The 25888-nt window shown below is 31.1% G+C and overlaps 1 protein-coding gene across 3 annotated transcripts in view; it reads left to right on the forward strand.

Annotated features, from left to right (window-relative positions):
- Positions 1–25888, forward strand: part of LOC145303854 (uncharacterized) — a 156702-nt gene that overhangs the window by 106375 nt on the left and 24439 nt on the right. For 2 of the 3 annotated variants that reach the window (XM_080145508.1, XM_080145509.1), the window contains 4 exons: positions 15774–15875; positions 23789–23872; positions 24575–24655; positions 25789–25886. In XM_080145508.1, coding sequence (XP_080001634.1) covers positions 15774–15875; positions 23789–23872; positions 24575–24655; positions 25789–25886 — 365 coding nt within the window. Of the gene's footprint in view, positions 1–15773; positions 15876–16505; positions 16518–23788; positions 23873–24574; positions 24656–25788; positions 25887–25888 lie in introns of all 3 variants that reach the window. The other variant, XM_080145507.1, reaches the window with a different exon arrangement.

The raw sequence follows: 25888 nt of genomic DNA on the forward strand, positions 1-25888 counted from the left end.
TCTTTAAAAACTTAATTCTTTACAATATATCAATGAATTAACATTATCGTGCTTGTTTTCTATCACTTATTTAAAACACATAAAAATTGGCTGTAAAGGGTTAAATAGTGTAAGATGACAACAAACGTTTATGCAATACAACAAATTTATTTTTGTCACATATACAAATATGATAAAATACAAGATTATTCAAACTTAATTTTAAAATATTTTTAAAAGTATGTATCTTTTATGTCTATGGTTTTCATTCTTTTCATTTTAATTAAATAAAAATTATTTAACTACATTGGAAATAAGTCATTTTGTGAAAACACTCTTTTTTGAATTGTAAAGAACTGAAATGAAACAAGACTTCTAATTGGTTCAGACTTCAGAATTATATGTTTTATTTTAGTATTAGATTTTTCAATGAAATTAATTGTTTTAGAAAAAAAAATATTTCCAATGAACATAGTAAGGTGTTTTTTTTTTATTGTATCAATATAAAGTGAATTATATAAATTGGTCTAAAAGCCACAATATAACCCCGAGTAAAAAAGACCTTTTGCTCTGGTCAAAATGATGGGAGCAACAGTAAAAATTAATTTTTAATTCCCCCAAAAAAAGTTTATTGGGGACCTAATTCAAATTTGGGCTCTGCAGTCTGATTCTACTGGTGTCATAGAATATTTTTGATACATGATATAAAAATAGGTTTAAAACAGTTTAAGTAATAGATTTTAACAAATTTGAATCATGGTAATTTCCCGCTATGAATTACTACTATAGAATTGCATAATATTTATAATAGTCAATAATAGTTATTTCTCGCAACGTATTATAAACAGCTTTCCGCGGATATAGAAAGTACAATTATAAGATTAAAACTGGTTTTAATCTTATGATTGTACATTTTTATATTCGTATTATAAACAGCTTTCTGCGGATATAGAAAGTACAATTATAAGATTAACACTGGTTTTAATCTTATGATTGTACATTTTTATATTCGTAGAAAGCTGGTTATAATACGATGCTAGACATAGTTTTTTCGTATGGATGAGAACCGGTCTCTATCCACCGGATTCGAATGAATACGAGAAAATAAATATATGTTTACTTATTTAGTATGTTGAGTTATAATTTTGATTATGATTTCTTGGATAATTAGGCATAATATTACAAGTTAAGCATCTTTATTATTCCTTTCAAATTTTAGTTTTTTTTTAGATTTTCCTGATTTTAAAAGCTGAGTCCATTCATGTAAATAGAGAAAAATTACCAACGTTTTCTTATTGATTCACTCAAAACTTTGGGTACTTTTATTAAATTTTAATTAAGTGGTTTCAAACTGCTAGTGTCTAAACTTTTTAACCAATGATAGTCATATATGGTTTGTTTATTTAGCTACCTAAACGTCAATCTACAATATTCTAAGATATTCCCCCTAATGATTTAATATTTTGAAACATGACGTTAATAATAGCCTTAGTTTTACTTATAATTGTAATTTGAAAACTAAACTATCAATAATAGGCTGTTGACAAACAATTAAATATTTTTCACAATAAAAATGTTCAGCATAAACATTTAAAAACAAGTTAAAGTATTATACAGTGAAACTAAAAAAATTCCTGTTAATTTACATTCTAAAATTAGTTAAATTGGTATAAATCTCATCGTTTTATAGACAACTACAAAAATGGTTATAGAAGATTTTCATATTTATATTCGTGGAAAATTATCTGCAATACGATGCTATACATGATTTTTGGCAGAGAACCGTTTCTAATCCAACGGTTATTAATCGGTTTCAAAGCCATACTAGACGAATAATTAATTTTAGAGTATAGGTTATTTTTTTTTCGCTAAAAACGCTTTTTTTGTAAGAATAGACTTAAAGACTTATCTACAATTTTAAACTGTTCTAAACAGAGAAATTAAAGGTAAAGGCAATGGACGATAAACTAATTTATTTCCTTAATTATGATATACAAAAAATCATGCTTTGCACAAAAAACTTAAGAAGTCCCCAAAGTTAACGTGTTCATAAAAACTTTGGGGACCAGCATAATTCATAGTTTAATGACCTCTCCCTACCTGGCTTTATGATATTAATTGTGTAAATGTACACAGGGATCTAAAGGGATAAGACAATGGCTGTTAAATTGATGTACATCCCCACTAATGATACACACAAGTACCCCTTATGTAGATTACAACTAGTGGTTGTTAAGCCAACGAAAAAAAAAGAAGTTATTATGAAACTTTGGGGACTAGTGTAATTAACAGTCCAATGTCCCCTCCCTCCCTGTATTGAATGTGTGAATGTACATTATTTCAGAGAGAGAGAGGGGACAATGGGCAGTTTATTTACACTAGTCCCCAAAGTTATATAGTAACGTTTTTTTATTTGTTTGCTTAACACTTTGAGGACTTTTAGTGAATTCTGATTGGTTGGATCCTTAAGTTGAGTGTTCAAACATTTCAACCACTAATAACAATTTACAGAAGGAGTAATTTTGTATATCTTCAATTGGGATGTACATTTATCGGCTATTGTCTTATCCCTTTAGATCCCTGGCTATTGTGAATGTGTAAATGTACATACATTATTTTATTTCCAAGACCTTATAATAAAATATTTATGTGAAATAATTTAATGTGTTCCTTCACTTCCGTCAATGTTTCATATTATCAGAACATTAAAACCGTATATTAATACAACAGCACAAACAGTGTCATTTGAATAACTCTCAAATCTATTCTTTTAGTTGCATGTTAACGTTTAGTCAAATGCACTTATTAAGTCAAACTGAGCGGGATCTTTAAATCGTTTAGTGATGCGCTGAATCGGGACGATCCAGTTCGGCGCACCTAGATATTATTAGATTTCAATCTTTAAATCAAAATGGAATGGGCGAATCACCGCGGTACTGGCGCGGCAATGGTATTCAACGAGTGGCATTGCCGCCCCAAACTGGGGTGAACTGGATCGCCCCGATTCAGCGCACCACTAAACGATTTAAAGATCCAGCTCTGATCTTAATACCAAATTTATATATATGAAAGTCTGTCTATTATTCAGATAGTCCAAACATATGTTAGTAAAGGGTCATATTTAGTGATTAACTTACAATACCTACCAAGATTTTGTAAAATTTATCTTATCATTTGTCTAATTTGTCAATTTTCCGTTTACTGTATAATACTTACTGTTCTTTTTTTCATATTATTATACGATATAAAAATATTCTAAACAATATCATATAAAGTGTGTTTTATAACAATAGGCAGCTAATTATATTCAATGTAGTGTTTTTATCATGTGAAGAATATCAACATAGAACTTTTTGCCCATGACTTTAATTTCATTACTGGAATAGTGTTAAATAATAGAAATTTCTTGCCATTAATCCAGCTGGATTAAAACTGGTTCTGAGACGTACTAAAAAATATTAAATTTTCCACGAACAATAAAATTATATCTTGTAAAACTGGAATTAACCTTATAAGTTTTTATTTTACTATTTGCAGAAAACTGTACATAGTAAGATGGTATAATTAGTAGTTTTCCAAAATATTGAAATTTAGCTTAAATTAAAATCTACCTTTATTGTATGAACATAATTTTCAATATTCAACTATTTACCATTTGATGGGGTTAATAGCAGTACAATAATTGTTCAATTTCTTGTCCTATATATAAAAAAGAAAGCTTAAAAATGGAAATAACTTATTTTTTTTAGAGGTGCAGCTACTCTTTTTAGCTCTTAACGCAATGGGGGAAATATGATTTTTCGGCTACTATTAAGATAGACGGCTGAAATATCTATAACAACTAAAAATCTTTGATTTTAACTGAGAAAATCGCAACTATACCGTTACAGACTGACGGACGGACAGGCAGACAAATCAAAATATTGAGTAGCTTCGCTATTGAAAATTATTAACAAGAATAGCTGCAATATAAAATTGTTTTCATTAAATTATATGGTAATTAAATTGTCTTATTAGCATAAACTTCCACCAAAATTCTATTAAAATTCATAGCTTTTTGATATTGGATTATAAAACATAATAAAGCTTTAAATAAGAGAAAAATGAGGAGAAAAATTATTTAAAACAAAATAAAATATTTTTAAATGGAATCAAGAATCCCCATACAAGGTTTGAAATTTGATAGATCGATTCTTCCATGTCTTAAATTCACGAACTGTAAAAAAAAACATGAATAAGAATACATTATATTAAAACTTTTGGGACTAGAGTAATAAACAGTCCATTGTCCCCTCTCTATCTCTGATATTATAGAGTAACTTTGCCTTATAGTTATTTGTTATGGACGTACGTACTAATTTTTAGAATAGCTGTGCTGATATTTAAATGAATTGGTCGCGGTAATAAATTTGATAAATTGAAGCTAATGTGTCCCATTAAAGTGGCAATTAGTATGCCGGGGTTTGAAGTTATAAGTTTACAGCAGTTTGACAGCAAAGTCTCAGTCAAGCCAAAGTAAATATCCTACTGTCTTGCTATGACACTTTTAGAAACCGCCTAATGTTTCAAAATGCATAAAAAAGAATGATGAATTTGAGTCGTGTTTAAACAGTTAAAACTCATTATGAATCAATGAGAGAGTGGGCAATGGGCTCTTTATTACCCTAAGTTTTACAATAACGTTTTCTTATTCGTTGGCTTAAAACTTATGGGACTTAAGTAAATTTTGGTTGGTTGGTTAATTTAGTTGAGTGTTCAAACGTTTCAACAACAAATTTTGATCTACAAAAGGGCTAATTTTGTAGTTCATTATTGGGGATGTACATTAATTTATCATCTATTGTCTTATCCCTTTAGATCCCTGTTTCAATATGCATATAAATTTAGAATGATGAATTTGAGGCGTGTTTAAACAGTTAAACTCATTAGCCTCATTTAAATAGTAGTTTTTTTATGTATTTCAAAATTCGTTTGATAGGCCATTATTGTCACAAAAAAAATGAAATATTAGTTTGAATTAAACAAAAAATGGACCAAAAAGATTTTAAGAAAAAAAAAGGTTTTTTGATCAATAATTTAGGTAAGGTTAAAAAAGGTATGTATGTGACATTTTTTAACAAAGATAACACCAATCATAAGAGCAAAACTAACCCTTTTTGGTTGGTATCTATCATTATATTATAAATTACAGATTTAACATAGCTAAAGGGTTAAAGAAAATCTTTACGCTTAAAAACATCAGAGAGTGAGGAAACAATGGGCTGTTTAATACACTAATTTAATAGCTTTACAACTTTGGAGACTTCAGTGAATTTTTGATTGGTTGATTAAGTTAAGCGTTCAAAAGTTTGTATCACTAACTATATTCTACTAAAGAGATAATTTTGTACTTCATCATTGGGGATGTACATCAATTTATCGACAATTTTCTTATCTCTTTAGATCCCTGTAAAAATAAAGATATAATGGGATTTAGCCCATAATTACATGTTAACCAAAATTGCAAAAACCTTTTATTTTTACATCCTCATTTTTTTGCACGGATCAAAAGGGATAAGACAATGTTTGATAAATTGATGTACATATCTAATGATGACACACAAAATTACCCCTTCTGAAGATTATAAAAAGTGGTTGAAAAGTTCAGATACTCAACTTTATAAACCAACCAATCAAAATTCATCCCCATTTTTGAACGCCCAACTTCATAAACCAACCAATTAAAATCCCTTAAATTCACCAAAGTTATAAAGCCAACGAATATGAAAACATTTCATAAAACATTGGGGACTAGTTCAATAAAAAGCCCATTGTCCCCTCCCTCCCTGATTTTTTGTGCCCCATTGCATTGGCTATTTATTTTAACATTATATTTCTATAGGTGGTGCAAAACGTTTTTTTATAATACTTTTTTATTAGCGAAGCCTTTCTTTAATTTAATTTGTCTTTCTGACTGTACATTAACAAGAGAAAAAAGTTTCAAGTGTCATGTGTGACGTCATAAAAATACGTCTAAATTGATCTCCTTTTTAGGGACTTCCTTTCTCACTGCATGAGGTATTTTTTATGACATGATAGATTTATGAAATTTTAGCAAACATTTCTAACACCTATCATCTGCTAAAATGGTCTGTTGCCCGTTCATCCTTAAAATTAAGATTTTCTCGGTCGGAATTTAAGATAACCTTTTTTCGATAGTTATGTGACTAATTCAAAAAAAAATCGCCTTACAGATTTGACTTGTTGTTGTTTCATCTTCTTGTTACTTTTAAAAAATATTTTTTTGAAATTATTGGTTATTTGTTAGAAAACTAATTTTCTGCCAGGAATAATCAACAAGGGAAATAAATCTAAAATAATATTTGGGGGGGCAAATCAAATGTTGTCAATTTCACAATGCGTTGGACCCTAACGACATCTGAAATAATGCATGTTTCGTGCATGTAACACATAATATGGTATTTTTCATTAATTGTTTTACCTCTGGACAATGACGTTCTTGTTCTAATAAGAAAGATGGATTAATGTCCACTTTCAAAAAGATTCTTACCATTTTCCTTCTTGATTCATTTGAACTCAGGGACAATGCCCCATAAATTGATGTAAATCGCAAATGATGATACACAAAATTGCCCATTCTATAGATTTAGGTTAGTGGTTGAAACGTTGAACAATCAACCCAATTAACCAACCAATCAAAATCAAAAGTCCCCAAAGTTGTTAAGACAACGAATAAGAAAACGTTGTTGTGAAACTTTGGGGACTAGTATAACAAACAGCCCATTGTCCCATCTCTCGCTCTCTCACTCTGATGTGAACCACAGGGTTTAGCCGTTTAAGAGATAGTATAGGGTTTCTTATAGATTATAGAATACTCTAACTTTTTCTCAAAAATGCAGCTTAGAATAATAAATCACTTTAGGTGTTTTCTCAAAACAGCAAGCTATGTGTTTCCTTAAGACAAAGCAAGCCTTACAATGTAAAAACTAAAATATTTTAAATCAGCAAAGCTAGGTGTTTGTTTAAGGCAAAGAAAGCCTTTGAATTTATGAAATTTTCTTATCATCTCAGCTGTTTCTAAGATCTTAATGAACAGTTGACACACCCAATATAAAGCTACTTAGCACTTAGATCCTGCTTCGATTTCAAGCAATGATAGTTTTAGTTTATAGTATTTTTCAAAACATACTCAAAATCGTAAACGATGGGTGATTTCGTAGAGAAATGTTACTGTTTTCAATATTTTCAAAATACTAAAATAACCCTAAAAATATACAAATTCCCCGATATATTCAAACGACCGGAAATTGAGACTTCACACCTCTGTTAACATTTTCATACGGAGAGAAGGGGTCAACTTATGCTAGATTTGGGATGTATTTGTAAAATACTACATATGTTCACATATCTTTACGGTCAAACATTGTCAGAAAATCATAAAAATTCCGGAAAATATTAACATACGAATAAGGTTTATGACCTCAGTAGAATTTTATGACTTGAATAATAGAGGTTTGGTGAATAGTTTTTTTTTATAGCATCACGCAATCTCGTAGCCAGATTATCAAGATAGTTAATCTTAGTTCTTATTGCTAATTTCGCTTGTTTTTTTATTTCCATTTTGGCAGCATTTCATGCTTAATAAACCAACCAATCACAATTAAAGAAAAAAAGTCTCCAAAGTTGTTATTGCTAATTTATCTTTTGACTTTTCCAGTTACTTTATGTTCTGTTGTGTTTGTCAGTTCAAATAAAGAAATAGGATTTTGTAGATTTATTAATTATGTATTATTTTTTAAAAATGTTATGTAACCCCCCCCCCCCCCCCAATCATATTTCTTAAAATATCTTATACGTGAGTCACACACAAAGTAGAGAAACAGGTGCACATATATTGTTAATGAATTCTGGCGTGGGGGGGGGGGGGGGGGTTACAATGATGCATCAGATTCAGAAGTAGCTAATATACCAACCAAAGGTTTTTTTATAATATCTATATGTGATACTTAATTTTTCAAAATATTGCTTGACTTTGGTGTATCAATGATCAGAAATAGCTATTTATTTATCTAATATACCAAACAAAATTTTTTTTTTATAATAATTAATATAATATCTATATCAGTTACTTAAGTTCTCAAATTTAAAATATAGCTTGAATTTTCTAAAGAATAATTCTTACAACATTTCTGTACGAACACCTTGGCTGACCGTAATATCATGTTACCAGTTACTTACCACCACCCCCCCCCCCCCCCATATTCCGAGGGTTAATCCCCATAAATCATACATTTAAATAAATACAGGAGACTTTATAATAATAATACTCGAGTCCCCTCCCTCCTCTTTACTACTTACTAGTTTTATGATAACGTTCATATTTTTTGAGGACTTTTATTGAATTTTGATTGGTTGGTTTATTAACTACAAGTGGCTTTGCCCCAATCCCCTAGGTGTCCCACCCCTCAAGAAAATAGTTATAAACCTTCCCGGGAACTATGAGAAGCTACCCTGTTAAGGAGAACCCGATCGGTTCAGCGGTTAGCGAGATCCTTCGTTACAAACAAACAGACATCGTTCTACGTTGCATGGATAGTGTCCAAACGTTCACCCCTAATCGTAATCTATAGAAGGGGTAATTTTGTTTACCATCATTGAGTATGTACATCAATCAATCTCCCATTGTCTTATCCCTTTAGATTTCTGCGATAATTAAATTTGGGTATGGTCCCATATGGATAGCTTTTTTGTTAATTGGGGCATGTGAGAATTGTCCTATCGATTTCAAATATTAGATGGGGATTCCTGTAATAGTTAGGTACGATTTAGAAAGCGCAGCAACTCTGTAATCATTACCAGAACGTCCGTACGTTCATTTTAAACATGTTGATTTTTTTACTTTTTTAACAACAAATTTTTATGTGATCTAATTATCCGATTGATTTGGTTTTTGTATATTGATTCCTGGGACAATAGTAAAATAAAGTACAATATAATAAGCGAAGTAACTATAATGAAGTCCTAAAAACGTAAGTATGTCTATAAACATTATACTGTATCAAGCATTTTTTCAACAAATTTATACATATATTTTCTGATTATCCAGTTTTGACCATATACAAGTGTTAATGTCCGTTTGTCCTACCATTTTAGTGCTTTGCTTTTATGAATATTGTCATTCTTGTTATATTAGATTTTGATAGGTTACATTAGCTAGGTTAAGTTGGGTTAGGTCAGTGGCGCGACAAAAAAAGTTTGAGTATGGGGAATGTTTTTACCCATAATCAGGCACAACTAAGGGATTAATAATGGTGATAAATAAAGTTACCCCTATTGTGGATTTAAATTTTTAATTTAATTGATTGAAGTTTGGGCACAACTAGTTAGAAACCAAAAATTCAAAATCTCTAAAATTATCCAAAGTTTTTTTTATAAAATGTCCCCTCCTTCCCTGGGTATATATCTAAATGATCCTTTTAATCCAGTTAAAATAAAACATATCGTGTTAATACCAACTTTTTATGGATATTAAAATAAAAAAATTATTATGAGATTAATTCCAGTATAGTTGGCTTTAAGGTCCGAAATCTTAGGCTATCAAAACAAGTAAAATGTTTTACTTTATAATTAAACTAGCGGCTACGCCCCTAGAGGCCTCTAGTGGCACTTTAAATGTTTTTGTTTGATAAAGTCTCTACTATAATTTTTTACTTACGATACCTCTTCATTTGACGTTGAAGTCTCCTAAACGTTTTTTAAAATTTCGATTTTTTTGTCATATCTCTTGGGAGGGTGGTGGTACCCTCCCCCAAAATAGTTAAAAACCTTCCCGGGACTTATGAGAAGCTACCCTGTTAAGGAGAACCCGATCGGTTCAGCGGTTAGCGAGATCCTTCGGTACACACAGACAGACACACAGACATCCTGTTACTTTAGTATAAGGATATCTTTTGAAAGTTGTCTATAAAACGACAATACACATTATTTTTAAGTATGGCTCAGAACCAGCAGAAATTAAAAGTATACAATGCCATAATGGAATAGTTATTTATTGCATCGTATTATCAACAGCGTTCCAACTAAATTAATATTAATATTGAATCATATAATGTAAAGCCCTACCCTATACCAATTCACCAAGTTGAACTGGTTATAAAACTTTGGGTACAAGTGTAATTTACGGTCCAATGGCACTTCCCTCCTTGTTTGCTCAAACAAATGCATCATAAAAACGTTTTAAGAAATAAAGCCAAACATTAACCCATTGACTAATTTAAAAAAGTAAATTTGAATAACAAAATGATTTGCTCATAAAAAAAATAAAAAGGGTGGGGTCAAAATAGGTAAACAAGGATGACAACATCCATAAAAGCTAAGCTCTGAAAAGGTGTGATGAATGAACATTAACACTTTTAGAGTGTCAGAACTAATTAATCAGAATATAAATGTTTAAAAGTTGAAACAAAATTTTAAGTAAATTTGTTGAAAAACTGCTTAAATACAGAATAATGTTTAAGGACATACTTACATTTTTATAGATGCTACGCTTACAAAATTGTACTTTGTTGTCCTAGGAATCAGTATTCCAAAAATCAGATCAATCAAATAATTATATAACACAAAAATTTGCTGTTTAAATGGACGTACGGTCATTCAGGTAACAATCATAGAGTTCTTATGATTTCTAAAGTCTACCTATCTACCACAAGAATCACCATACAAATTTTGAAATTGATAGAAAAATTCGGACATGCCTATTTTAATTTAATTTAATGCATATTTAAATTAACACTCAAAATATTTTTTAATGTATATGTCCGTCTGTCTGTCCGTCAGTTTGTCGGTCTGTGACTGTCCATCTGTTTATGTCTGTATGTCTGTCAATACCTTTTCGTTAATTTAGGCATGTTAGAGTTGTTCTTTAAATTTTTTAAAGGTTTCAGAGTTTTAGTGCTCAACAAGGTACCCTGAGTGAAAGCGCCAATTTTAATTGGGATAAAAAAAATTAATTTTTAATTGAAATACATCCCCAATGATGATAATAGTTATCTATTGCATCGTATTATAGACAGCATTCCGCGGATAGTAAATTTAAAAATTAAAAGATTAATTACAGTTTTGTTAACCCTGAGGGGCTGAAGTCCTGGGCTTACAAATCTGGCATTGATATTATGTTTTTATTTTCATTTTAATATTCATATAAAATTGTCTAACATTTTTCCAGTATGGCTTTGAACCGGTATTAATCCCGCGTATATTAATTTCAAAGCCATACTGAAAATAAAATTACCCCTGTTGTAGATTAAAATTATTGATTGGGCAATACTTGTTCAGAACCAACCAATCAAAATTAGACAAAAGTACCCAAAGTTTTTAAGCTAACCATAGAGCAAGGATAGTAATGAAGCTTTGGATACCTGTGTAAATACAGTCCAGTGTACTCTCCCTCCTTAGGTAAAAATGTAATTTACTGCTCAATGATCCCTATATCCCTGGGTATGATGTGTCTACAAAAAGACAGTGTCCAAACTTTTCCACCGATTATTTTAATCTAAAAAAAGGGGTCCCATTTTTATAATTGTAATTGTGCTGTGCATATTGTAAACAGTTATCGCGCAATCAATGTTTTTCTACAATATAATACATGTTTTTTCAGTATGACTCATAACCTATCAAGAGGGAAAACTTAGATTCGTAGCCACACTAAAACAGTTATTTATAGTATCGTATTATAAACATTAAACAGCTTTCCGTGGATTTTAAAATGTACCATTGTAAGAGTAAAAATATTTTAAAAATAATTATTAAAAAAACTTCATTTTATTTGCTCAAAGATATGCCTCAAATAAAAAACGTTTTAAGTAAAATGCCACCCCCCTTCTCCTTATACACCCTATCCTGACAACCTGACCCAAAATTAAAGGTTTCAGTGCTCATCAAGGTACTTCGAGTGAAAGTGTAAATATTTTATTTTATAGCATCCCATTTATGGATTAATTTTTCTTGTTTTTACTTTAAACTAAATTTTCGTTTTTACAAGGAATCTTAAAGAATAAGACAATGGACGATGAATTGATGAAAATTTCCTATTTACAAACAACTTTGAGGACTTAACTAATCAAAATTCAATAATTTATCATTATTATCTTAAGTGTTCAAACGTTTCCAACCCTAATTGAAATCTACAGAAGGGGTAATTATGTTTACCATCAATATGGATGTATAATAATTTAACGGCTATTGTCTTATCCCTTTAGATACCTGCGATAATAAATCTTTAATATAAGTACCTAAAGCTTTTGGGCCAACATCTTCGCTTAATCGCTGTACAATATTTTTTTTTTTTGGGGGGGGGGGGGCGGGGAGGAAAAATTTATGTCACCTGATTAAGGAAGGGAAACTGGAAGGGTCAACTTAACTGAACTCACATGAGAAATATGAGATCTTCATACAGAACAATAATTTTCTATAATTAGGGTCAGTTTGTCCGTCCGTAACAAACGGATAGCTTTTTTGGTAATTTAGGCATTTGATTCCATCGACTATTCTGAAACTATTTAAGTGTTATTATCCGTTTGTTATACAGTTTCAGAAATCGTTTTAATCTTACAGAACAATAGCTTTTTTATAATTAGGGCTGGTCAATCCGTAAGAAAGCGGATAGCTTTTTTCATTTCTGGTAATGTAGGCATTTGCTTCCTGTATCCGTTTGTCATAAAGTTTCAGTATTAGTTTTTATGGATGTTTTAATCCTTGTTAATATTCCCCAATATACAAGGTATATTGATAAAAGGGTCAACTTAGTCACGTGAACAAGGACAATATACATTTTAACCCCCCCCCCCCCTTTCATATTCATATTTGACTTGCAACTTTGGATGGAAATATAAATACCCTTTAGGATTTAACTTTCACTTGACCTATACTCCCCCCCCCCCCCCCACCTCTTTTAGCAAAAGTTGACCGATGACATATCATATCATATATTAGGGGAGGGATCTTTTGCAACGAGACTTAAATAAATATAAGAAGAGTAAGTATTTAGAAAAAAATAGCCTATATAATACTAATAGGATACTAGTTCAGATATTTCTTAATCTTAAGCTACTGACCAAAAAAACAAAAATAACAACACGGCACAAATTTTAAATGTTGAATGTGCGTGTGTGCGTCTGTTTTGATCTAGCTGACCTTTACAGGGTAGCTTCTTATAGTTTAATTCGTATATTTATCTTTCTTTTTTGCTTTTAAAAATTTATGTATTTATTAATGTTAAGCTTCAGACAAAAGCCAACAAAAAAAAAATTTTGCTAGAAATATGCGAAGGTTCCGTGATCATATGAACAGGCTATTTTATTTGAGAAATCCACTATTTTTTTAAAAACTCAAATTGCCCAATAAAATTAAACGGTCTAGCTAAGTTTTTGAAAGGGATAATTAGTGATTTACAACGATATCCTGGCCGTATGAAAATGTATAGCTATTTCAATATTTATCAAATACCTATTTAACCCCTTTCTTTCACACGTTTAACCCCCAGTATGAAAATTAGGGAATTTAGCAATATTTGGCACCAATTTTAATATTTTGAAGCCGTAAATTAGTTTTTGAAACTAACGATATGACTGATTTCAAGTGACCCGCTTGTAATAGGATGCAATACTGTAACGCCCACTATTGGATATTAGGTTAAGTAACTGAGAAGTATCTGAGAAGGCCTAACTACGCATAGTGATGAGTTGCGCCTGTTTATAGGCCAAGGCATTCAACTACTCTAACTATTTATGTCACATATCTGGCATAGCAGCAGTAGGAATCATTTTTTACGTCTTCAGTTATGCCGCGGTGTAGGGCCAAGATTCGACGACGTGTGGATGCGCTTTAGTAAATTGAGTTTAGTTATAAAAAGTACCTACTATTTACTACTGTTTTTAAAGAACATATTTTTCCACGTGAATAGAATCCTTTTAGAAAGTATAAGGTTTTTTTTTCTATCATCAAACAGGTCATTCTGCACTAGATAGACTTGTTTATTTGAGGCTTTTCTTATCAACCTTTCATGGCAAAAAAGTAATATAATAACAAGACCAACACCCTCCACTAACAAAAGTTATCCCTTCCAAAAAAAAAAATTTCTTTTTAAAAGAGGGTCTACTCTCCCAACCCTCGTTTTTACTTTAGTACCGCTGGAGGCCTCTAGGGGCGTAGCTGCTAGTATTATATAATCTATTAAAATGCAAAAAAATGAAATATTGAAACAAAAGGTTTCTTTGAAAAGTTAAAAATTTGAAAATTTTGCATTTTCGATGAAATTTCTCAATGGACAAGGATATGGAACTTGAAGAAAATTTTTTGGGGAAGCAAAAGATGTTATGTAACACCCCTAAAACTACCAACTCTTTGATAGATCCTTTTTAGTAATAAAGTCCCGTTATCATGTAGTCTTCTAAAGTAAAAAAAACTTGTAGCTGGCTAAAATAACGACCCCCTTCCCCACGCTTCCATCCACACTTTACCTCATCCCTAACTCAATAATAATAAATTAGATGAATGAACTGATCAATTTTTTAACGTATTAGATATACTGTCTAAGAATATCTTTGGATAAATCTAATCTTGAATCGAAGCAGCTTATAGCGCCTATAAAAAATGACATCATACAATAAAATGACCAACTACACTATGACATGTCGAGCCAAGGCTCAACATACAAAAAAAAATACCATTGGTAAATTGTAATGTATACTGGCCTATCATTGGTCATTTGTATTGTATGACGAAATTTTTAAGCTTTAAGCTACCTCTTATGTGTCTAAATACTGGCCTATCGTTGGTCAATTGTATTGTTTGACGTCATTTTTAAGCTTTAAGCTACCTCTTATGTATCTAAATATATCTTTGGTCAGTAAAAAAATGGAGGCAAAAAAGTTTTAAATTTTCTTGAGGTTCCATATCACTATCCCTGAATTAGTTTTCTATTTCTCCTTGAAATATTATCTTGCAATTTTTAAAACTTACAGGGAATGAGGCAGGGATCTTAAGGGATAAGTCAATGGCCGATAAATTGATTTGCATTTCCAATGATGATACATAAATTACCCTTTCTGTAGCGTAAAATGAGTGGTTGAAACGTTTGAACACTAAACCTAAAGAACCAACAAATAAAAAAGTCCCCAAAAATAAAACTATTATAAAACTTTGGGGACTAGTGTAATGAACAGCCCATTGTTCTCTCTCTGATATCACTTATAGCTCTTTCAAAGTCAGTTTCAGTTTTGCTGATGCTAAAAAACTTTTAACGGCATTTTAAGAAATTTTAGATGATTAAAAAGTATGATTTTTAGAATTTTTAATATCGAGAATGAAATACTGTTAGTTTGTTCATTTAAGATAGGGCATATTCTACCTTTTTCAGTCTTTTTGAGTCCTTTTGGGACTATACTATTTTTCTGGTTTATGTAAAAATCTTGTTTTTAATTTAATTCATTTTAACAATGATATAAATATGATAAGTCTTTTTTCAGTGCATAGTCCGGCCGTCAGAGTAAAACACTAGAGGGAGGGATGGTTAAAATAACTGTATTTCCCTATCCCAATGACCTTGTGCCGACTCTCAATTGGGTCTTTGAAAATCTACAAATAGTGTCGGTAATATTAACACAGCCAAGTAGCAGAAAACAATTTGCCAGCAGACGAAAAAGGTTAATGGAAAAGGATCTGTATAATTATATACATGTATACTAAAGATCTGGCCTAAATGTTTGTAAAAAAAAATAATAATAACTTTTTTTCAGGATTCATATACATCCGCTATCTACCAGGGAGGAAGGACAAGAACAAGAAATGTCAGAAAACAAGGAAGTTATGAACAAGCGGTGGAGAGCGGAATCAAAAAGGTATTTGCTTCATTTTTCTTTTAGATTTCAACAGTCGGATCATCGAAGGAAAGCAAAGTAGTAGGTTTCTTCGTATTTTCACAGTAGCTTTTGATAGGTTAGGTAAATGTTAATGATTGTCCCGCATGATTAGAGCCCCCGCAGGGGTTAGAAATAGGAGAAAGCCTACTGTAAAAATACGATGAAACCCGCTACTTCGTTTTCTTTCCATGACCAAAAAAAGTCTCCATTACAAAGGTTTTAATTTATGAAAAACGGAAGCTCTTTATAGTACCTACACAAAAATTATGTCAAACAATACAAATGACCAATGATAGGCCGACTAAGACTAAGTTACCAGTGGCAGGCCAGTCAGTTTACATTTTAATTTACAAGTGTTAGGCCAGTATGTCGTCATTATTTTATAGATACTATAAAATGATAAAAAGCTTCAAAAACGTATTCATAAGTGGTAATTTAAATTTTTTTAAAAATTTTAAAATGATTTATTTAAAAAGTTAAGAAACCTTTTTTGTTTTATTTGTAAAATCAAATAGTAATTATATTAGCTTACTTTATATGTTATTTATTTTGTATTTTGTTGCCTGAAATGTATTAAATATTTAAGTTAAAAATGAATTTAATTTGTAGAGGACAGAAGAGGTAATTGTATGCATGGGTTTAATTTGAGATTGTTCAATACACAGGGTGTCCAAAATATTCATTATATAAGTTGTTCAAAAGTTATACACAGTGTGTCCAAAATAGTAATCTGTATAGAATTTAAATAATCAATTTATAGGGTGTCCAAAATATGGATAGATTTGATTCTAAAATAAAAATATGTAATTTATAGGGTGTCCAAAATATTGATATTAAAGGATTCCAAATGAAAAATATCCAGGGTGTCCAAAATATTAATTTTATAGGGTATCCAAAATAATTATACGCAGACTGTCCAAAATCTTAATGTAAAGGGTTTCCAAAATAACAAAATATAAGGTGTCCTTAGAATATTTCTATAAAGGGTGTCCAAAGTATTAATATTAAAGGTGTCCAAAAAAAACTTAATACTAAACAGGGTGTCAAAAAATGGGTTTTTAATTATTGTCTTAATTGTCAGTAAAAGCACAAAATATTTAATTGTTCAAACAATAGGATTGATTGGACATCCAGTAGGGGTTTAAAGTTAAAAGTTATCCTTGCGGTTGTCGAGCCCTAAGAGAAAATCATATCTTTGAAATATCCTGTATATTGAACAATCCTTTTCTTTAAAATATATAAAAAAATTCTACACATTGTTAACCAAATTGACCAAATTATGACATATAATCAAACGGTTCCGTAGTTAAATAACTTTATCAGGGCACTGTTACCTATACCCCCCTTTTTTATTTTATTTCTATCTATCTATCTGTATTTTAATAAGTCTTTATTATGTATTTTTTTAATATTTATGTTGCACAGCTATTCTACAAACTTACTCGTGACGTTAGCTCAACGCGTCGTCTGGGAGTTAAAAGATTCAAATCACGGTCCAACACCGCGTCATAACTAAAGACATTAACAATGGTTCCTACTGCTGCCAGACGTCAGATGTGCGGGTCAATAAACAGGCACAACTCATCCCCATGCGTAGTTATGACTTCTCAGATAAAGGTCGTGCAATCAAAGGGTTGGTTGTCTGTTGGATGTTACTCAACCTTGATATCCTTGGGTGTTAGAGTTTCGCATACCATTGCAAGCAGATAATACTCTGGATTATTTGAATTTATACATTGTAAAGGTTCTAGTATGTTTTATGCTATTTTAAGGAAATACTGTATAAATACGATGAAACCTGCTACTTCGTTTTCTTTCCATAATCAATGGAAAGGCCTATTCTTTATTACTTTAATATTCTTTTAGATTTATTTTTTCTTTCTGTATTATTAAGCAAAGAAAATTTATTATTCCTACGTTTTTATATATAAAACAAGAAAAAATATTATTCTAAGTAGCACAGAAAATACAAATTACAATATTTTTAATGAAAACTAAATTTTACATATTGTATATTAAAATTTTTGTAGAGTGTCCAAATGTTTCCAGCAATAAATGTAATCTACAAAAGGGGTAATTTTGTGTATCATCATTGGGGATATACATAAATTTATGGGCCATTGTCTTATCCCTTTAGATCGCTGCGTACGGACATACATCTGTTATATATAGTAGCTTCGCTACTAAGAATTCAGCTCTATATATTTTTATATATTAGAAGCACAGACAATGTACCACTTTGGATGTGCGTTCATCTCCGCATTAGAACTGTATATTATAACAAAACAGACAGGGAGGGGACAATTGGCTGTTTCTTATACTAGTCCCCAAAGTTTTATAATACCGTTTTCTTTTGGTTGGCTTAACAGCTTTGGGGACTTTTATTGAATTCTTAATGGTTGGTTGATAAATTTGAGTGTCCAAACGTCTCAACTACTAATTACAATCTACAGAAGGGGTAATTTTGTGTATTACTATAAGGGATGAACAAAACTTTTCTGTCTTATCCCTTTAGATCCCTGCGTACGGACATACCTTCGTTATGTATAGTAGCTTCGCTACTAAGAATTCAGCTCTGTACATTTTCATATATTGGAAGCACAGACAATGTACCACTTTGGATGTGCGTTCATCTCCGCATTAGAACTGTATATTATAACAAAACAGACAGGGAGGGGACAATTGGCTGTTTATTATACTAGTCCCCAAAGTTTTATAATACCGTTTTCTTTTGGTTGGCTTAACAGCTTTGGGGACTTTTATTGAATTCTTATTGGTTGGTTGATAAATTTGAGTGTCCAAACGTCTCAACTACTAATTACAATCTACAGAAGGGGTAATTTTGTGTATTACTATAAGGGATGAACAAAACTTTTCTGTCTTATCCCTTTAGATCCCTGCGTACGGACATACCTTCGTTATGTATAGTAGCTTCGCTACTCAGAATTCAGCTCTATACATTTTTATATATTAAAAACACAGACAATGTACCACTATGGGTAGGCGTTCGTTTCCACATCAAAACTGCATATTATTTCTAAAGAACAAATTGCTCCATCCTCATCGCTATACTTTTATCATTTAAGAGTGTCATTTTTTGGGTAATTCCTAAAAGTTAGGTGTTCATATTTATGAACTATTTCATGTATATATACATTTGGTTATAATTAAGAACACTTTGACATAAATAGTGCATTTGACTATAATCTAACACCCAAAAAAACATCCCCTTTATCTTAATTATTAGCTATTGTGTGTTTTTGTGAATATTCAGGGTCTCAAGGGATAAGAAAATGGTCGATAAATTTATGTTCATCCCCAATCAATGATAGACAAAATGAAATAAAAGTCCACAAAGTTGTTAAGCCAACGAATATTAAAACTTTGGGTGCTATAGTGTAATTAACAGCTAAATATCCCCTACTTTCCGCAAATATTACATGCTGATGTGTTCATAAGCGGAAATGATTAAACCCCACACCTGTATGTATTTATTATGTATGACCCTTCTCTACTTCTGTATGTTTTATTTGAATATAGTAATAATTCATAGATTTTGTTACATGTATCTTTTTAGAGCGGGTTACTTTTTAAGTAAAACAAGGATCACAAGTTCACAACGTCCCTTTACAGCGAAGATGAGATAGACAGATAGAGAATTAACAGATATAGAGTGGCTACGCTTTTATATTAAGATGTACAGAATTGTGACATATATACCTACGCTTTTGCCTAATTGTTCGAAGGATCACCATTTAAAAAGTTAATAAAGCAATTTTAACAAATAAAAAAATTTATATAAGCTTGTTGAAAATGGACGTTTCGACTTTATTGGTGAAATCATGGAGTTAATACCTAAAAGTTAAGAGAATCCTCTAATTGGAAATTGGTACATTATTATACCCTAATGCCTTTAATAACACTTTCATTTAATTGTTCTTTTTATCTTTTTATTGTTTTCTTAATCATAATCATATCAATTTTGAAATCTCAATGTTATTTATTTATATTTTTTCTTTTGTTTTATCTTCCTTTATTTCTTTACTAGCGGTTGCGCCCCTTGCATCTAGAGGCACTGATTGAAAATAGCCTAAAATCATCCAAAGGCTTAAATTTTAAAATCAAAATAGCCTGAAATAATCAAGGGGCCTATGTGAAGCTTAACTAAATTAGAGAACTCATCAGTTCAGTAGTTATGGAGATTTTAAGCTTAAAAAAAACATTACTACTTTATATAATATTTATATATTATATAAACACGAGTTAGTTTTTTAACATTTTATTTATGGATGACAATTGGAAGTCTCTAGGTATATAATAGGATAAAAGAAAGACACCTGCCATACTTAGGTCAAGGTGGGTTATTTAATACATACCAGATAAATACCTCTGGGGACAATTGCAAACAACTTAGGGCCATCTATAGTGGATCCAATAACTCTAACTACCAAAATATTACAACCAACTATTTGATTGCACAACTTTTGCATGGAAGTCCTAAATGTGCAATTACAGTTTACCTGAAAAATGTTCAAAAACTTCGTATATATTATGTTGTATTTGGCTAGTATGACAACTTAAAATTATATTTTCAGAACCTAATAATAGAGATGCTTCTCTAGTGCAAAACCCACTGTAAATGTTATAGGCCTACTTTAACTTGCGATTAGCTTTAAGTTCTATTCGTTACAAACGGTCGGACGGACAGACAGATCATAAATGTCAAAAAGATTAACCATTAAAAAACATAAATAATTTCCTATACAAAATGTGTTTTTGTTTTATTTTTCCATTAAAAAAATGTTTATCACATTAATTTTTCCCTATTTCCACAAAGATATGTTTTTTTTCAATACCCAATAGTCCAATATTATGAGATAGGAGAGAGAGTGCTATCTAGTATTAGGCTGGCTCAATATTATATTTATGAGATAGGAGAGAGAGTGCTATCTAGTATTAGGGTGGCTCAATATTATGAGATAGGAGAGAGAGTGCTATCTAGTATTTAGGGTGGCTCAATATTATGAGATAGGAGAGAGAGAGTGCTATCTAGTATTAGGGTGGCTCAATATTATGAGATAGGAGAGAGAGTGCTATCTAGTATTAGGGTGGCTCAATATTATGAGATAGGAGAGAGAGTGCTATCTAGTATTAGGGTGGCTCAATATTATGAGATAGGAGAGAGAGTGCTATCTAGTATTAGGGTGGCTCAATTTACAAATAGAAGAAATGGTTATAGTTTCAAAATCTTAATACTAGCCCAAGATTAGTATTTTTAGACCGTGCATGCCTCAAAATCTTCAAATAATCACTAATTTCCCCAAAAAAATGAACAGTTGCCTAATCGTCTTAAGCTTAATTATTTTAAACATCAAACGTTAAATTTATTTTAAAATTACAGAAAAGTTCTAACCAAGTTTGAAATCGAAGGAAAAATTCTAACATGTCTAAATCAACAAAGAACGGTCGGACGGACAGTCATCAATTTGTGTATAATAAGGAGATACGGAAAGTGTCATGTGTGATGTCATGAAAATACGTATTAACCCATTAGTGAAGAACCGGGTATATAAACCCGGTTCCAGAAAATGTAAAAAAAAAACGGTTTCCAGCTTCATAATTGCATCATTCTCAGTATGAATCCCCCCTCTACTACCCTGGCTTTCATTTCCCCCTGGAGCTGGCAGTTTTGCTTACTTCCGTTTGCCGGTATAGCTCAACAAAGTTTGAAAATCATGAAAATTCAAAATACCCTATCTAACTTTTTTGTTTTTATAGTAAAGTCGCTGATTTTTTTCGTGAAATCTAAAGTTTATTGACAAGTACATCTATTTGTGAATTCGTTTTATTTCAATTATTATTTTTTATATGATTTTTTTATCGTTTTTTTACGCCCTATATAAGCCCGGTTCGGCATGGGAGTCAGGAGTCTGAAATTTTTATTACCCGGTTTTACTAATAGATCTTTTTTGACAACAACAACAAAACAGGGTTTTTTTTCCCGAAAACAGTGGCATCTATAGCCGAAACACTAAATTTGAAATAAATCGCTTCGTATATTACTTGTAGCTCTATAGATTACATGAGGTTGTGTAGTTTTCAATTTCGGATCGTATCAAAGTTCTAAAAAGTGTTCATCTCACTTTTGGCGTTCAAAAATTACATTTTTTGATTTTTGGTCGAAATAACCGGGTTTTTACTACAAAACCGGGTTTTAATGCCGGCGGAAACCGCCCAAAATGGGTAATAATGCCTGGTTGGTATTTATGGCCAGGCCAAACCGGGTTTTTTTGCAACTTTCCTGTGCACGCCACTAGAGCAAAACAAAAAAATTGGAATTCTGTTTTTACCATTATAAAGCTTCCCTGAGATTTTCAGCTCGATCGGCCCATAAAAGTGGCGCTCGGCACTAATGGGTTAAAGTAAGGATGAGAGGAGAAGTGGGAAAGGAAACCCCTGAAAAGAGATGGATTTAGACGTATTTATATGACGTCACGAATGACGCTTTTGTATCTCTTATAATGAGCCAGTCTATTTTGTATGATGTGGTATAAATGCACCAATATTATATATTTCTGTGTTAAATGAGAAACAACCAGAGAATTATAGGGATACGACAATGGTCTATAAATTTGTGTACATCCCCAATGTTAATTACCCCTTCTGCAGATTAGTACAATTAGTGGTTGAAACATTAGGGCACTCTCCTTGATGAACTAACTAATCAAGAAAATGTTATTGTAAAACTTTTGGGACTAGTGTAATAAACAGTCGATTGTCCCCTTTCTTCCTGAATGAGAAACAACAAGGATAACAGTAACCATAAGAAGCAAGATGCAATAAAATTATGGATGAACAAACGGACAGAGTAAATTATAGAGCAGCTGTTCAGTGGATATGTTGTTAATTGTTTAAGAATCAACATGTCTTAAACAGACTTTCTGGTAACGATTATAGAGTTGATATATAGCTTTCTAAAATGTTCATGAATCATCATGCAAAGTTTGAAATCAATAGGACAATGTCTAAATTAAATTAATTAGCTGACCGTTAAACGAAATAAGCTAATCTTTACGGACGGACCTACACTAATTATAGAAAATCTTCGGTTTTAAAAAGAAAAAAATGGAAGTAAAATATGTAATTTTTAGTACTTTGAAATCAAGAATCCTTTCAAGAAATAAATATTTACATATTTTGTAGCCTGGCCGACAGACCGATTCATCTATAACATTACAGATTGACTGACGGACAAAGTGAATTATAGAGTAGCTATGCTACAAAAAAGACGGTATACTATCAAAACACGTAAAATTGAAATAAAAATCAGTCGAAAAAACCCTACGATAAAGTGTATTTTTTGACCATACTTAATTTATTTTTAGATGAAAATTAAAGCAACATTTATTATCCTAAATGATTTCTATAAAATACTTTTTTATTTAAAATAAAATGAAACATACATAATAATTAAAACTACTAGAAATATAGGTATATTATACTAAACATACTTTTTGTTATATTTTTTATTTATCTATTTACCCTATTTTTTCTAATTGATAGGTATATGGCACCTGGAAGATAATTATTATACTTCCAATTTTTCCCACTTGAAAGCATGCTCAATTATACAAACAAAAAAGCGAAGCAGTTTATAGTTCCTAATAAAAAATGATGTCATACAATACAAATGACCAATAATAGGCCAGTATACATTTTACCATTGGTCAATTTAAATGTATGCCTCTCATTGGTCATTTGTATTACATCCTGTTTTTTTAAATTTGATAGTTTTGAAAATTTTGGGGCCGAATAGTTTCTTTTCAGATGCCATATCACCACATAAAAATTAATCATTTTTAATACTTTTTAAGTAAAAATATTATTTTTAGGATTTGGCAATGAGAAAGACCAAGCGTATATTGAAATACAGAAAACAAGACTCCTATCAGAGAGCTATAGGAGGATCTTTTGAGGTTTGTTTACATTTTTACATTTATCTATCTATCTATCTATCTATCTATCTATCTATCTATCTATCTATCTATCTATCTATCTATCTATCTATCTATCTGTCTATCTATCTATCTATCTATCTATCTATCTATCTATCTATCTATCTATCTATCTATCTATCTATCTATCTATCTAACTAACTATCTATCTATCTACCAAGGATGAGCACAGTGCAAGAGAGGAGAAGAAAGCCCCTAGAGAACCACCCTCAAGGGTTAGAAAACTATATATCTACCTATCTATAAGGGTCAGAAAACTATCTATCTATCTATCCATCTATCTAACTATCTATCTATCTATCTATCTATTTATCTATTTATCTATCTATCTACCAAGGATGAGCCGGTGCAAGAGAGGAGAAGAAAGCCCCTAGAGAACCACCCTCAAGGGTTAGGAAACTATATATCTACCTATCTATAAGGGTCAGAAAACTATCTATCTATCTATCCATCTATCTAACTATCTATCTATCTATCTATCTATTTATCTATCTATCTACCAAGGATGAGCACAGTGCAAGAGAGGAGAAGAAAGCCCCCAGAGAACCACCCTCAAGGGTCAGGAAACAAGAATCATATCTCACTACATGTCTATATAACTATCTATCTATCTATCTATCTAACTATCTATCTATCTATCTATCTATCTATCTATCTACCAAGGATGAGCACAGTGCAAGAGAGGAGAAGAAGGCCCCTAGAGAGCCACCCTCAAGGGTCAGGAAACAAGAATCATATCTAAAGGTAATAAAATCCAGAGTTACTTTAGTTCCAAAAGTTTTATTATAACGTTTTCATATTCGTTGACTTATCAACTTTGAGGACTTTAGTAAATTTTGTGTATCAACATTGAGGATGTACATCAATTTATCGGACATTGTCGTATCCCTTTGGATCCCTAAGTTTTTTTGTAACATTATTTCAACATTTTGAAACTGCAAGAATAATTCCTAAAATATCAACTTAAAGTTAAAACTCAATTAAAGTTTTTCAAATAAAACAGAAAAAAAATATATTTAATAACAAATTTTAAAAATTTCATCTTTCATTCAACTTTTCGCTGTTCAATAACGATTATTATTGGCACAAAATGTATTGTTCTTTTCTTGAGAAAGGCGCGAAGCTTTATAGTGCCCATAAATTTGACTTCATACTGGCCTAGGTCAATTAAAATGTATATTGGCCTGCCATAAGTAATTTAGTCTGTGTATAGGCCTATCATTGGTTATTTGTATTGTATGATGTCATTTTTGGGCACTATTTTGCGTGGTTTTCAAAAATTATGTATTTCATATATCAATTATTAAAACGTTCAGCTATTTTTACTTTTTTTATATTGCAAAAAATTGTATTTTTCAGAAAACACTAAAACTTTTGAAAATTTATAAAAATTATTTGAAACAGAAAGGAACATTCAAGGAATTTAGTTCAACAGCAAATTTTTAAAGAATTCAACAACTTTCAGTTAATTTTGACATGCACTAGCGGCTACGTCCCCAAAGGATACTTTGGGTACCATGAAACAGCAGAGGGCCAGGGGGTAGAGGTAATCAAAAATTCTCTCCCCGAAACCTGAATATCACGTAACTAGCTACCTATTTATCTATCTATTCTGGCTACCTACCTATCTATTTATTTAACTACTTTTCTGTCTATCTATCTAAATATCTATCTAGCCAGTTACCTAGCTTTCTATCTAACTTTCTAATTTACTATCTATCTAATTTTCTATCTATCAATCTATCTACCAAACTATCTATTTTGGCTGTAGAAGAAGTGTCTCTAGACACAGAATTCCGAGAATTTGAGAAGCCAGAGAAAATATCCATCTATCCTTATATATATCTATCTATCCATCTATCTATCTATCTATCTAGGCTGTTGGAGAAGTGTCACCCGACACTGAATCCCGAGGATTTGAGGAGCCAGAAAAAATATCCATCAGGAAACAAGATTCATATGTCGAGGCAATGAAGT

This window comes from Acartia tonsa, chromosome 13, assembly GCF_053477335.1.
Source record: "Acartia tonsa isolate MP-2025a chromosome 13, ASM5347733v1, whole genome shotgun sequence".
NCBI classification, from domain to species: Eukaryota; Metazoa; Arthropoda; class Copepoda; order Calanoida; family Acartiidae; genus Acartia; species Acartia tonsa.